Source organism: Colletes latitarsis, chromosome 11 (assembly GCF_051014445.1).
Source record: "Colletes latitarsis isolate SP2378_abdomen chromosome 11, iyColLati1, whole genome shotgun sequence".
In the NCBI taxonomy this organism is placed as follows: domain Eukaryota; kingdom Metazoa; phylum Arthropoda; class Insecta; order Hymenoptera; family Colletidae; genus Colletes; species Colletes latitarsis.
In genome coordinates, this window is record NC_135144.1 from 20,969,105 (window position 1) to 20,982,572 (window position 13,468).

The 13,468-nt window shown below is 36.9% G+C and overlaps 2 protein-coding genes across 4 annotated transcripts; one reads left to right on the forward strand and one right to left on the reverse strand.

The window, feature by feature from the left end:
• The first annotated feature begins 269 nt into the window (after positions 1-269).
• Positions 270-5,050, forward strand: Pitslre (cyclin dependent kinase 11B pitslre). Of its 3 annotated transcripts, XM_076777446.1 has the most exons (10): positions 289-393; positions 597-681; positions 990-1,361; positions 1,613-2,284; positions 2,350-2,666; positions 2,971-3,297; positions 3,381-3,645; positions 3,916-4,146; positions 4,239-4,720; positions 4,830-5,050. In XM_076777446.1, the coding sequence occupies exons 2-9, from the start codon at positions 611-613 to the stop codon at positions 4,531-4,533; spliced, it is 2,550 nt and encodes an 849-aa protein (XP_076633561.1). In that variant the 5' UTR covers positions 289-393; positions 597-610; the 3' UTR covers positions 4,534-4,720; positions 4,830-5,050. The 3 variants fall into 3 exon arrangements, with proteins under 3 accessions (XP_076633562.1, XP_076633560.1, XP_076633561.1); XM_076777447.1 differs by having other exon boundaries at positions 270-681; positions 998-1,361; XM_076777445.1 differs by having other exon boundaries at positions 271-681.
• Positions 5,051-5,624: 574 nt separating this feature from the next.
• Pdf (Pigment-dispersing factor) lies at positions 5,625-7,115 on the reverse strand. Its single transcript, XM_076777448.1, has 3 exons — positions 6,847-7,115; positions 6,411-6,544; positions 5,625-5,942 (listed from the first exon to the last, which is right to left on the reverse strand). The coding sequence occupies exons 2-3, from the start codon at positions 6,534-6,536 to the stop codon at positions 5,817-5,819; spliced, it is 252 nt and encodes an 83-aa protein (XP_076633563.1). The 5' UTR covers positions 6,537-6,544; positions 6,847-7,115; the 3' UTR covers positions 5,625-5,816.
• Between the last annotated feature and the right edge of the window lie 6,353 nt (positions 7,116-13,468).

The following is a 13,468-nucleotide window of genomic DNA, read 5'->3' on the forward strand; positions in this document are numbered from 1 at the left end:
ACAACGGACCAATTAATGATGTGCTAATCTGTTTATATCAACTCAATTTTTCATTATAAACCGAAATAATTGCTTCATCTATTAAATCTACTTTGTCTACTTGGATTCGTACGTTATTCGTACAATATTTTATAACCATTTTCATCATTAATTGCAGTTAGAAATTGATGAAAGTCGACTGCAAAAACAGGAATAGAAAAATCGCCCTTTGTAAACTTGCCAAATAGAAATGTATGCCACAAATACACATGCATTGCTTCAGCATACATACGCTGTTGAATTAGGCTCACATTCTACAGAAAGAGAGTTTGGTCAATGGACGGTACGCGATGCGATAAATTGATCGCTCAAGCGCTTCTTGTTTGTTTCCTCGTGGATCAGAGATCGATAGATGTATGTACGAATGTGAATTAAACGAATATTAAGAAGGAAGTTAATTATATTTTTCAAATTTTATTTATTCAAACATGATTCACGTGCGAGACATAAAATTTTCGTGGACATAGCGAATGTTTGTATTTCATTTTCCGTTCGTTGGTAATTATGCGCGGAGAACTGTTAATCGAAAGTGAATATATTTATTTGTAACATGTCAGTAAACAGGCTTGACATGGATATTGATAATCAAAGTGAAGATGGAGAAATAAAGAAAAGCCCGTCGAAGGATATGGATGATTTTAGGTAACGAATAATACGATGCGAGATTTTAATCTCTAAACATAACCTTCAAGCTATATAGCTAAGATATAATGTGGCTTTTTTTCGGTACATATTCAAACTTTGAATTTAGAACTTTCTGTTAACGATTCTACGATCCTGTTCTATCTGTTCACCAATTTGTCTATTGCTCGATTAAAAACGTTATTTTTCTTTCCGTATTAAAAAAAATAATTCACATGCAATGTGTCGTTTTTAAAGGTGTTTTTATTTATTAGTTTCACATATCGCGTGCTTAAACATTAGTTGTTTTGAGAAAAGTATACTTAAAGTTTTTCAGAGGAGGATGGCGGGGATACTGCCGATTCTCTGGATATAAAACCACCACAGGCTATTGTTCGACATCATAAGTCTAACTCATCAAGAAGAAGAGACAAGCATAGCGACAGGAGGGACCGTAGGGAAGAAAAGGAACGAAAATCTCGGCATCATGATCGCGGGGAGGACAGACACAGGGACAAGCACAGACACCGTAGGCATGGCATAGACCTTTTAGAAAGATCAGAGCGTTCTGAAGGTTCCAAAAGGGATAGAGAAAGAATGGAAAGACTAGAAAGAATAGAAACTCATAGGGATAAGGAATCTAGGCACGATAGAAAAGAGAGGACCACTGGTGATCGTGTTTTAGAGGATTTAAGAGAAAGGTATAATAAATTCTATATATTTGAAACAGCATTGTATCTTTTTTTGCATTTGTAGCATCTCTATTGTTGAATTACATTATTTCTTTATACAAATAATATACATATATTTTTCAATATGATCAGTTATGAAATCACAATGTTTGGTTTAATCCTCTATGGACAGTTGTCTAGTTTTACCGACATAGTTTCACTATAATTGATAATATAACATTTAATAAACTATACTTGTTATTAGACCGTTTGACTTACAGATTATTGGATAAGAGAAGAGAGAGGCGGGAAGATTCGCGGGACATTCGTGATTACAAAGCGGATACTCGCAGAGAAATCCGTATGGAGGATCCACGCGAGTCCCGTGAGCGCAGAGAGAGAATGGAAGATCTACGAGAGCGTCGCGAGTTTCGTGCTATTGTAGACGATATGAGAGAACGTCGTGAAATTCGTATTGATGATCATAGGCACATAAGATCGATAGAAGAACAATATTCCGAAACAGAGCTCATTGAACGACCCGAGAGGAGCGAGAAGCGTCATAAAAGATCGCATAAGCACGATCGACTACGCGATAGGGACAGAGAGAAAGCCGAACGAGAAAAAGAACACAGAGAAAAACAATTGCGCGAAGCGATGGAACTTGTTACTGAGGAAGCTGATGAAATGGAGATTAACGAAATACCGATTCAGCCAAAGGATCCAAAGGAAATGACTGAGCAAGAACTCAGGAAAGAAAGATTATTAGAAGCTGATAGAGAGATGGCCAGGAGGAAAGAAGTCTCTAGATTGGAATTAGAAGCACGTCGAATGAAAAGAGGAGAGAAACGACCGTTAAGTCCCGAGAACAATCAAGATCCGTCCGTCGTAGAACTATCAGACGAAAGTCCAAGTCCTGTTCACTCGGACGAAGTTCGTTCGAAATCCGTGGAGTAAGTTTTTATTATGTTAACATTGGAAACGCATATACAATAATTTATTGATGTTTGGTGTATAGGTCCCGGCGTTCATCCGACGGTCAGAGAAGTATACGTGAAAGATCTTCAGATAGACATTCTTCTGATTCGTCTGAATCCAGCAGCGAGGATGATGATGAATCTAACGATTCGAACAAAGGATCTAATGCCGATTCTAACGATGGTTCTGATTACAATAATCCGAGTCCTTTGTCCGTTGATCGGTTAGCTAAGTCTGATCATTCTGACGGGGACTCACCCGGACACGTTGATTCAAATGGTGCGACTAAGACCGTAGAGGAAGAAGAAAAGAAAGAGGAAGTGCCCGAATTACCTCCATATCTGCCAGCAATTCAAGGTAAATAAAAAAACTTTTTGTCACGTTATGTCACCATATTGTTCAACGAACGTTTTATCTTATCAAGAAGTTATTTTCTCTTTTCTTGCTCCTGTAACTATCAAAAATAATGTTATACAGCGTTTGTACATTTATTGATTATATCAAATAAAAAAAAACAGAATTTGTTAAGTTATTTATTATAACGTTCCGATCATCGAGTAGCTCTACAGGTATAATCGAATCTTTAAAGAAACTATTATAAAGACGAATGTAGTGTCGATAATGAAACAATGGAAAATTGTGGTACTTTATTTTATCGCAGGTTGTAGAAGCGTAGAGGAATTTCAGTGCTTGAATCGTATCGAGGAAGGTACATATGGTGTTGTGTATAGGGCGCGTGACAAACGCACAGACGAAATTGTTGCTCTGAAGCGATTAAAGATGGAAAAAGAGAAGGAAGGATTTCCAATCACCAGTCTCCGTGAAATAAATACTCTGTTAAAGGCGCAACATCCGAACATCGTTACTGTCCGAGAAATAGTTGTCGGTAGCAATATGGATAAAATATTTATTGTAATGGATTATGTAGAGCATGATCTGAAATCGTTGATGGAAACAATGAAGCAGAAAAAACAAGTTTTCATACCAGGTAAACGATTGTTGGTTAGCGATGGGAATGATACCGAATCAGTGCCATGAAACAGGATACATGATTAAATATTCTCTTTCTAGGAGAGGTCAAGTGTCTTATGCAACAATTATTACGGGCGGTGGCGCATTTACACGATAATTGGATACTTCATCGTGATTTGAAAACATCGAATTTGTTGCTAAGTCACCGAGGCATCTTGAAGGTTGGTGATTTTGGTTTAGCGCGAGAATACGGTTCTCCTTTGAGACAGTATACTCCGATTGTTGTAACACTTTGGTACAGAGCTCCTGAATTGCTACTGAGCGGAAAAGAATATAGTACTCCTGTTGATATGTGGTCCGTGGGGTGAGTAAAATAACATTTGAACAATCAATGGCATTTCATTTATTTACTATTGGGAAACGAGATGTTGAGATACTACCTACAAACTAAATAACTCGAAGGACAAGGGGAATCGGTCGCCTGCTCTACCTAATTCCTTCTCCTTTTCAGGTTGGTTATTATTGGTTATCTCAATTGTGACTTTTATCGATTTACTCTCCTGTGGATAGTGTCTCAATGTTTTATCTCCCAATAGTGTACCAGTGTTAATTAATGAAATATTGTTTTTTTCAGATGCATTTTTGCGGAATTACTAAGAATGGAAGCATTGTTTCCAGGTAAATCTGAGATTGATCAGTTAAATAGGATATTTAAGGAATTAGGTACGCCGAATGATCGAATATGGCCAGGATATAGTAAATTACCAATGGTGCAGAAAATTCCGTTTGCTCATTACCCCGTAAACAATTTGAGGCAGCGTTTCAGCTTATCTCTGTCGGATTTGGGCATCGAGCTGTTAAACAAGTATGTTTCTTTTTATGAACGACGATTTGTTCAAAACTGAACATTAGTGAATATCATTTATTTTGTGCTGTCTCTGAAAAACATATTTACAGATTTCTTACATATGATCCTCAACAACGAGTAACGTCAGAAGACGCCTTGAAACATGGTTATTTCACGGAAGCACCCTTGCCAATCGATCCTCAGATGTTTCCCACGTGGCCAGCCAAATCTGAGCTCGGTGTTAGGACAGCAAACGCTTCTCCTAAACCACCAAGTGGTGGTAAAGAGTACAAACAATTAGGAGATGGCGATGATGCTGATTTAAGTAATTCTGGCTTTCACATGGGTCTCACAGAAGGTGGAAGGCAGCCGCCTGTCGGCGGTGGTTTCCACCTAAAGTTTTAAATGTCTACAACAAATTTTGCAAATGAATCGAATCCATGAGTGACATTGTGCTTTTCTACGAGAAATAAACTTTGTACATATATTTCGAAATACTTTATGTTTCACATTTCGATTGTAATATTAAATTAATATGAAACACGAAATCAAAAGACGTAAATTTTAATTTGAAATGATTAACGACGGGCAGGTACGATATATATCGATGATGTTCAAGTAATTCGATACAGAAGTACTTAACCCTTTGCTCGATAATATTTAATTCTATACACTACTTATACTTTACATACTATATACAGGTTGTTAAATGTTTGGTCATGGCTAGCATAGGTGAATTATACACCCTGGGATCGATGAAGATCTATCAAGAAAAGTTGCAGCTAAATTGACCATGATCTTGATGTTCAAGTGAGGAAGCTTTGTGAAAAACAATATAATTGGACCTTTTTATCTACCAAATCATCTAATCAGTTCTCATTATCTTAGGTGTTTGCATTCACACTTGTTACAACGAATTGCGATGTATGTACATTATACCGCGCGAGGGATGACATATTTATTTTATGCACGATGGTACAGTATCACACTTAGGTAGATCAATTCCACAGCTTTTAAATATTATTATATGTTCGGATATGAACAAATTGGACATCTGTATTATATTTATGTTCTTCGTGATCACTTAGCTTAAATCCGTTGGATTTTTTTTATGGGGTGCTGTGAAAAAACGCGTATATAGATCTGGGCAAGAAATACGAAGCGGGCAACAGAAAATCCGTATAAATGATACTAGCCAGTACTAGCCATGCTGAACGAGAAACAGTAAAATCGGACTCGACCAGTTTTATTGCCTCTTGTTTCGCATGGCTCGTATATACGAGTATCGATACGGAATTCGACTCATCGTTAGAAGCGATTGTACAATTGTTTAGCTAATTTCAGGTCATCGATCTATAATTAAATCTTATTTTTCAGACATCATTTCGTCGAAGAATGGAAGTATATTAGACTTCATTTTGTTTTAGTTATTCGTACAATATCCAACATTTGCAGCTATAAATGGATGTACGGTTCAAAAAAGATCATCAACGATGTAGTCTTCCATGTTTATTCTATTTGACACGTTACAAGCTCGAAAGATTTGTTAAAACATACACGATAAATATAAAGTGTAGCCTCGTTGACATTGAATTTCAGGAATTACACACAATATTTAATATTTTTTACATGAGCTATATATAACATTATATAATATTGTTTCCAACAAAGCTTATTCAGGATAATTCTCATTTTCCAGCGTTATTCATATTTTTTGGTAGGCCCAGTAGCGAGTTTATCAGCTCAGAGTTGCGTTTAGGATGATAGAGGCGCGGTGGTAGCAGCAATAGTCTTGCAAGTTGTAATTCGCTATCCTGAAAGCAGAATGGTTCACATAACTTCATGAAATTTTGTTCTGTGTATGTAAATAATGTTTGAAATGAGATGTTAAAACTTAGATAATCAAACAGGGAAATGTTTATTAGGTTAGATTTTAAAACCTAAGTTAGCCCAGCCATAACCCAATTCGTAAAAACTAAATTATTGTTTTGGCAGTATTTTGACCATAAAATATCCAACCTAAACTAAATTACTACTAACCACTGATGTGTTTCAAAAACAAAAGAAAAGTGGTTGGTTGCAAAGCTCACGCATACATTGCCACTGATACTAACGCTGCGTGCGTGTATAGTCATAATTCAATACTACTATAATATATCGACAGAATTTTGGAAATATCTCGGAAATTAAAGCCGAGAATTAAGTTTTAGTTTAACACTTTTGTTCCTTCCTAGACAAAATCCTGACTACGCCTTTCATTGATGAATTTATTATGACTTTACCAGTCCTCTGCCGTACGGATAGATTAGGCTTAAGAGATTTCTGTCGGAGTCCTCGATCGACGCAAACGCCTCATATGCGACTCCCAATATCACAATCAGGATGATCATGCGTTTGGTTAGAGACATCTTTGTTTCTGAAAACGACATGCAGGTATATTAGATGAATCGTTGTGATAAACTATCTACAACCGTTTAGGTGCGAAGGTATCATTTGCACCCCCGCCAGGAACGGTTCTGCAGACGAAGATGAACCAAACTTGTATCTTCTATATTATCTGCATATTATATTTATATTCTGTTTATTAATATATTCTCTAATTCTTTTTTATTTTATTTCAAATAGAGATATTTCTGAAACGGAAACACCCCTCAAAAAAAGGACCAAAACTTAATATTTTGTCAATTGTTCGCGAAAACTATTGGTAAGTTGAATTACCTGTTTATGTTCAACTGCCTGTTGATATTAGCGAAACGGGTATTGCAAATGCAACGTTTCTGTTCGAAATGTAAACTCGATGTGCTCTGAGAGTCGCCAGTAGCTGATACTTTTATACCTGTTCATCGTGCTCGTGGGGGTTGAAGTCTGCCCGCGACAGTCGAATCTGTAAACGACAGTCGTCTTCTTCGTGGAGATATGGAAGAAATTGCCTCTTAATTTTTTGAAATTACGTAACCGCAAATTGTGCTGTTGACAGAGTCGCTTTTCCTAATGATTACCTGACCGATCGAATATCTCGTGTGCTTCTTCTTTTTCCATTTACGAATAATTTAACGATAACGCGTCGCACAGTATTCTAAAATATCGGAAAGCTGGTCAAAATTAGAAACGCTAGAAGAACATTAAAAACTTTCCCAAAAGTTGAATCGGCGTTTCAATTAACCGGTCATGAATACAAAATGTTAATTACTTAAAAAGATTTTTCGAAAAGAGTATAAAAGCGAATAACAAATATAGCGGCTGTGATAATTGAAAGTTCTATCGCTCTTATTGAAAAATTCTATCCTACTATGCGTCGTTGCTCTTGTGATGTAGTTACGTTATTTATATAAAAAAAAGTTTCGGTTTAGCTGTACAAGCAAAATTTGTTTTGTATTCAACCGACACCTAAATGAAAATTATCCTGACCCACATGTGAGTCAGTAGACATCGTGTTAACGGATTTTCGATTCTGTGTTGACACCATTTTAGGAACATTTGAATTTAACGGACCATTCTCCTTTCCTCCAATTAAACCGATAAATCGAGGTTTTAGTATACTAATTTTTTGCTTCCTTCGAACAAATACAATTGTGATGGTTATGATTCTGTGTCTTGAATTCGATACTAAAATTCTATCTTGAACAATTACTGTAGTTAGGACTCAAGACCGTAGATTTTATATTATGTAGTATAATAATAATTGTAACTAATATTTCTATAAGCTAAGCAGCCTATGCTTTCTATTAAAACACAACAAGGAACTAAATCTGTATCGAACAGAAATAGTAGGAATGTAGGTAAATCACAAATACAGGTTTTTAATTTTAATGCTGTCACTGCGTTGAAAAAATTCTATGAATGTCTCGTTGGAATACTTAAAATGTCTGGTCGATCGGAATAAGGCGAAACAAATAATAAGAATGTGATAAGATTTTGTTCTGTCGTTTCGTGCTGTTGATCAATGTGATCCGATTAATATTTATAACGATCACCATCGGTGTCGCTACGGTTTATAGGACGGTTCTCTCGAGTTGCTCGAGTGTTAAATGTATCGAAAGTGCGGATCAAAGTCGCGTAAAGGAACCAGACGAAGAGTCCAGTGACCGTCGTTCGCGCGAACGCTTACGATTAGTAATAATCGTGAGCATGAAGCGCAATGTGTCCTTATCTGTCTTTACGGCCTCACAGCTCTCGAGTTAATGACGCGATAACGCGAACGCAATTCAATTTATGCACGCTATTTACGTCTGCAGGAAGACACTGGCGGCTCTCGGATAGCCGAGTTTACGATTGTTTACAATGTGTTTTACCTTTTGCTCGATAATGATACCTGGCGAGACTCTTCGTGTTCTCTAATCTGAGCCCGGACACTAAACGTCCCGTCTATCGATTTATCGATTACTATAGTGTTGCATTCGGTAACAGGTATAAATTTTAACACAGCAATTTCCAAATTTTGTTGGGAGCCATTCGCCTAAATAAGAGAATTTCTGCGCCCAAGATAAGCGATAGATTTGAAACAGAGGTGGGTCGAGACCTAATTTTTAATTTCTCGAAACCCTCTTGAAACTCTAAATTTAAATATTGAATCGAAGTTGAAAGTTTCTTCGTGTTTTTTATTTTAAATAAATTCAACCGTATTGATTTTACAAAAAATGATTTATTTCCACGAGCGGAAGTAGCAAAGGGATTGCTTTTTTACCGGTCTCGGTCAGCTGTTTATCTCTTTTAAGAAATTTCTTGCTCCGTCATTCCCTTTAATTTTATAAAGTGTTAAGCATATGTTTTCATGCAACTGCCGTTTAAATTTCTGAAACGACGCTGACGAACGATGTTCGGTATAAGGTTTCTTTTATGTAATCGTTCGTTTTGTACAACTTATGTATTTTCCGTTATATCGTGTAACTGTAATGATACAGATAGAATCTACATTGCTAACACACGTGATTCATTTCTTTGAACAGTGTATTTCTTAGGGACTGATGCGCAAGCGAGAGTGATGGATGATTTTCAGCGCGAGCCATTGCGGCATGTCGGCGTTGGATTTTCGAGAAAGTCACATTAATTCCGAGATACATGTGCGTGGTACCGATCACGACTGGTCTACGTTTCCAATGACGATCTGTTTCTTATTCGGTCATCGTTAGATATTACCGTGTTATTAACTCTTTGCGAACGATCGTTACATATACGTGTCTGCGTGTACCATCAATGTGACCTATGAACTTACGCATGCGTCACTGGTTTACAAATTTCCTTATATAAATTCTTATTAAAAAATGTTATTAACCGGTAAACTTAAAAAGTCTTCTGGATTTTACAAGTGTTATACCTACTATCATCGTAGATTTCGAAATTTACTGGAAAAGATATTATCTATTAAGAGAGTAATATAATAATTATTTATTAATGCAACGATTTATGATTTATAGATTAATTTGAGACTCAACGAAGATTGTAACACATCAAATGCTATAGCGTTTGCAGACGATCTAATAGTCTACATCAGCGTTTCTGAAACCGCGGCGCACGGACCCCTGGGGGTCTGCGAACAAGTTAGTCGGGGTCCGTGAACTCTCAGTGGAATAAAAAAGATACTTGGAGACCACAGGGGAACAGAATGAGACTTGGTTGTTCGCTTTTGAAAGGGCACACCGAGAAAGGTATTTTTCTATTCTGAAATGCAATTTTGTGTTTGGAAATGAAGAAACTTTTAAAATCGTCAAGTTATTATTGTTTGAAAAATAGTTTTTACATAGAATAAGGTAGATAAACAATGTTTATGCGTTATTACTGTCTAACGCTTACTATTTGAATTAAACAAAAAACTGCCTGGAAAATAAAAAAGAAAATCAAAGCTTTTCAATTGAGTATAGCACGATATATCAGCAATCCCGAACGTGAGAAAGTGGAAAATTCGTGTACGGTAGAATAAACTAAGAGTCATGAAAACGACGATCATAGGCGTAAACGAAATTTTGTAATCGTTAGCGACACTGTCTACCAGGAATACGATTCCAATAATTAAGGGAATTGTATTTATTCATGAAACGCCCACTAAAAGATGAAGAGCGATATATGGTGAAGATAGGTCCCGATACAGGGACCAATGAGGGAGTGGAAGAAAGAGCAGGGAAGAAATAAAAGAAGCACGCGTTGGACACAGGATGAGAGGGAGGGAGCTTAGAGTGTCCACGAACGATAATCGAAATCTCGGTGTTCTGGGATGGGCGTGGGTCACTAACCAGGGACCAGAAAAGCGGTCCTCGAGACTGTTGTGTCCTTGATTCGGTCTTAAGACCCTTCGAATTCAAAATCCGTGTCGCGTCGATCATGTTACAGATCGATTTTATCAACACCCGGGTACTTTCTTTCATGTAAACGTCCCTAGAATCTTGTCGCTTGTCGGTCGTGCTGCCGCAAGTTGATCCCCAAGGTGTCCGCGTAAAGTATAGGGTTTTCCAATAAGATTTATTTTTGGAGATATTTTCTATCTCCAAGAGTAGATAAGTTATTCAGGTAGCCTGTTTTAGGCACCCCGCCTTCTTTATGCACAAGAATCTGCTCGGCTCTAACGATCTTGACCTTTACGTATAGTCCCCCTTTTTTTTTTTAGATAGAACCCTACAGTTTTGAGTGGATTAGTTAATGCAGCTGTTCAATCTTCACAATAATGTTCTAAAATATTTATGACTTAACATCAAATACAATTTTTAATGGCCTCGTTTATTATATATATTTACTTTTGACTTTTGATTTAGATAATCCGCTCTACTGTACAACAATCTGTAATTTTTTAATTTATGGATGACGTAATTAAAACATACCTTGATTTCTGCGCTCAGGTATCGTAATTTCGATTGACGAATGGTACACGCGACTTTCCCAAGGATCTCGTGACTGTCCAAGGTGTTGATATAAATCAGCCGCCCCTCTCTCGGCAGCATCCGAAATATAGTCACGAACCAGAGACGAATTTTGCCTCCAGAATTATCTATTGCCCCCGTGTTAATAGCTTTCTCGTGTACGGACCCGTTTGTTAGATCTTAAACGATCTAAGATCTTTAAGAGGAGATGCACTAATGGTTAATGGCTTGATTGGTTAGACGACACAGTGTCTGAACGGATTGGGTCAAGGAGTTTTGCGATGAATCGCAACGCGACGAGAAATATTAGGATGTCCCGGTATAGATTATTAGGGTGTAAATTAAATTTCAATACTATGACACATAATTCTGTTACTTTTGAAGCTACGCGACGCACCAAAATTTTTTTCACAGAAACTTTTTTTTAAAAGAGGAGGGTACTTATTGAAAGGTTTGCCCCAAAATAATTGCAATTCCTTGCGATATCATGCTTAGTTTTTAAATACAAAAACTTACGGGCATCCACGTTTTTATGACGTCATAATTGCTGAATCATCCACCGCCCATAATGCGCGTTATTCCACGGAAGAGGCGATAATCGGATGAAGGGAGGTCTTAATTACACGCTGAGCAAATTATAATTTTAATCTTTATTAAAGACCATACAAAATTCCATGTTTCTTTGTAAGCATGCTTTAATAACATCGCACTAAATTAAAAAATATATTTGTGTTTTCATAAATAGGAAGCGGAAAGTCAATTTTATCATGGTTCTCGCGAAGGCGTGACGTGCCACCCAGAAAAGACGAGACGGAAGCATCGAGGAGGGATAGAATTTGTTCGGCGGCAGAATGTTTGACACGTCTGGTGGTATTCAAATTCGTGAACGCCAACGGCACGATTAATTGCTCGTTCCCCGAATTATGTACTCCTAACAGGAGATCCAGTTCAGACGACGTCGTAGCCCACGATAAAGAAGATTATTCACGTGGTCTTTGAAGTTCATTGGCATCTGGAAGTTAAATGTTTCGATACAGGTTGTATAAGTTCCCCGTATCTAGAACCAGTTAAATCGCTTTCATAACTAAACGGAATGTATAATTAAGTTTTTAATAGACGTCACTACTTGACACACGTGTGATAGACTATGCTGATGGAGAGTAAGATACGTTGGTCCTTTCGCCGACTTGCCAATGTAAGCTCCAAAATCTCCTGATCGTATTAAGACGTTCTACGAAAACTTGCCCAATTTTAGTCATTTTGCTTCCTGGTTATTAGAAGAAAGAAATATTTTGTGGGACCTATCTAACAAAAATATGACCAACATTTTATTTCTGTTTAAAGTTCTATCGCTCTTATTGGAAATAAGATAATATACTTTGAAGCCTTTAAATACTTTGGGGTGCTCCCTCCCTTCTTGATCTGTGAAACGCCCTCTCAAGGGGCCGCCTTCCCACTTTGGAAGATAGGCTCATATGATAGTTGTCTTTTCTACTAATGGAATCAGCGAATCCTGATTCTTTTACCGTGTCCAGCTTTTATAGCTTAAATGGTTTCTCGAGTTTTTTCTTGTCAAAGATTAAAATGCCTCTCTAGATTTTTCGCTTGATTTTCGCATTTTGTTGTTTTCTTTTCCAGAGTGTAAACAGGTCGATAAATCGAGCGTTCACAAGTTCAAGGCGAATCATCGTCGTTCCCTAAACTGTCTTGTTTTTAAGATTCCACGAGTTTTCTGGATATACCTGGCACCTCGATCTGTTCTTGAATTCTTCCGTAGGACGAGTTCTAAACTCCGACGCTCCCCCCCCCTCCCTCCCCTATTTTCTGCTCTTTTTTTCCGTCTTTGTCTGTAAATTTGGCAAGTTGGTTTGAAAACCAGATCGTGTTTGGCTGACTGTCTGTATCGGTGTTTGAATGAAGTTCTTTGAAAACTACAATAGAACGTTGATTATAGTAATATAACAAGGAGCATAACTGAACCAACATTAAGAATTTTTTAATAAATCGTTTAATAATTGCAGCAAAGGTTCAGCTTATTTAAGGTATTTTTATTATAAGTTTTCGTTTAAAAGAACAAGATTGACCTTCAAGTAATCTTAAAAACATGTAATATTTAAAAATTTCTTTCTTTTTATTCTGCTCTCCAAACAATGTAGTTTCACAATATTAATAAATTATAATAATGGAAGAATTACCGAGGTCAGAAATAAATCTTAACTATTCTGTCTGTGTCTTCTTAACTATTCGTAAAAAAATATTAATTCCGGAAAATTAATTTTTTTCTGAATGTTTTGTGAATAATACACTGATACATAATTGGCCAAGACAATAATACTTGAAATTGGAAGCGCATCCACGCAGCTAGTAAAAATAAAAAAAAAAATCGTAATCGCGGTTGTTCTGTGTTTCCGTCAAGGTGATCATACCTAGTTCACTGTGTGACATGAAACGCAAAGCAGAGAAGCTACTTTGTAAACAGCGAATCCCAGGAA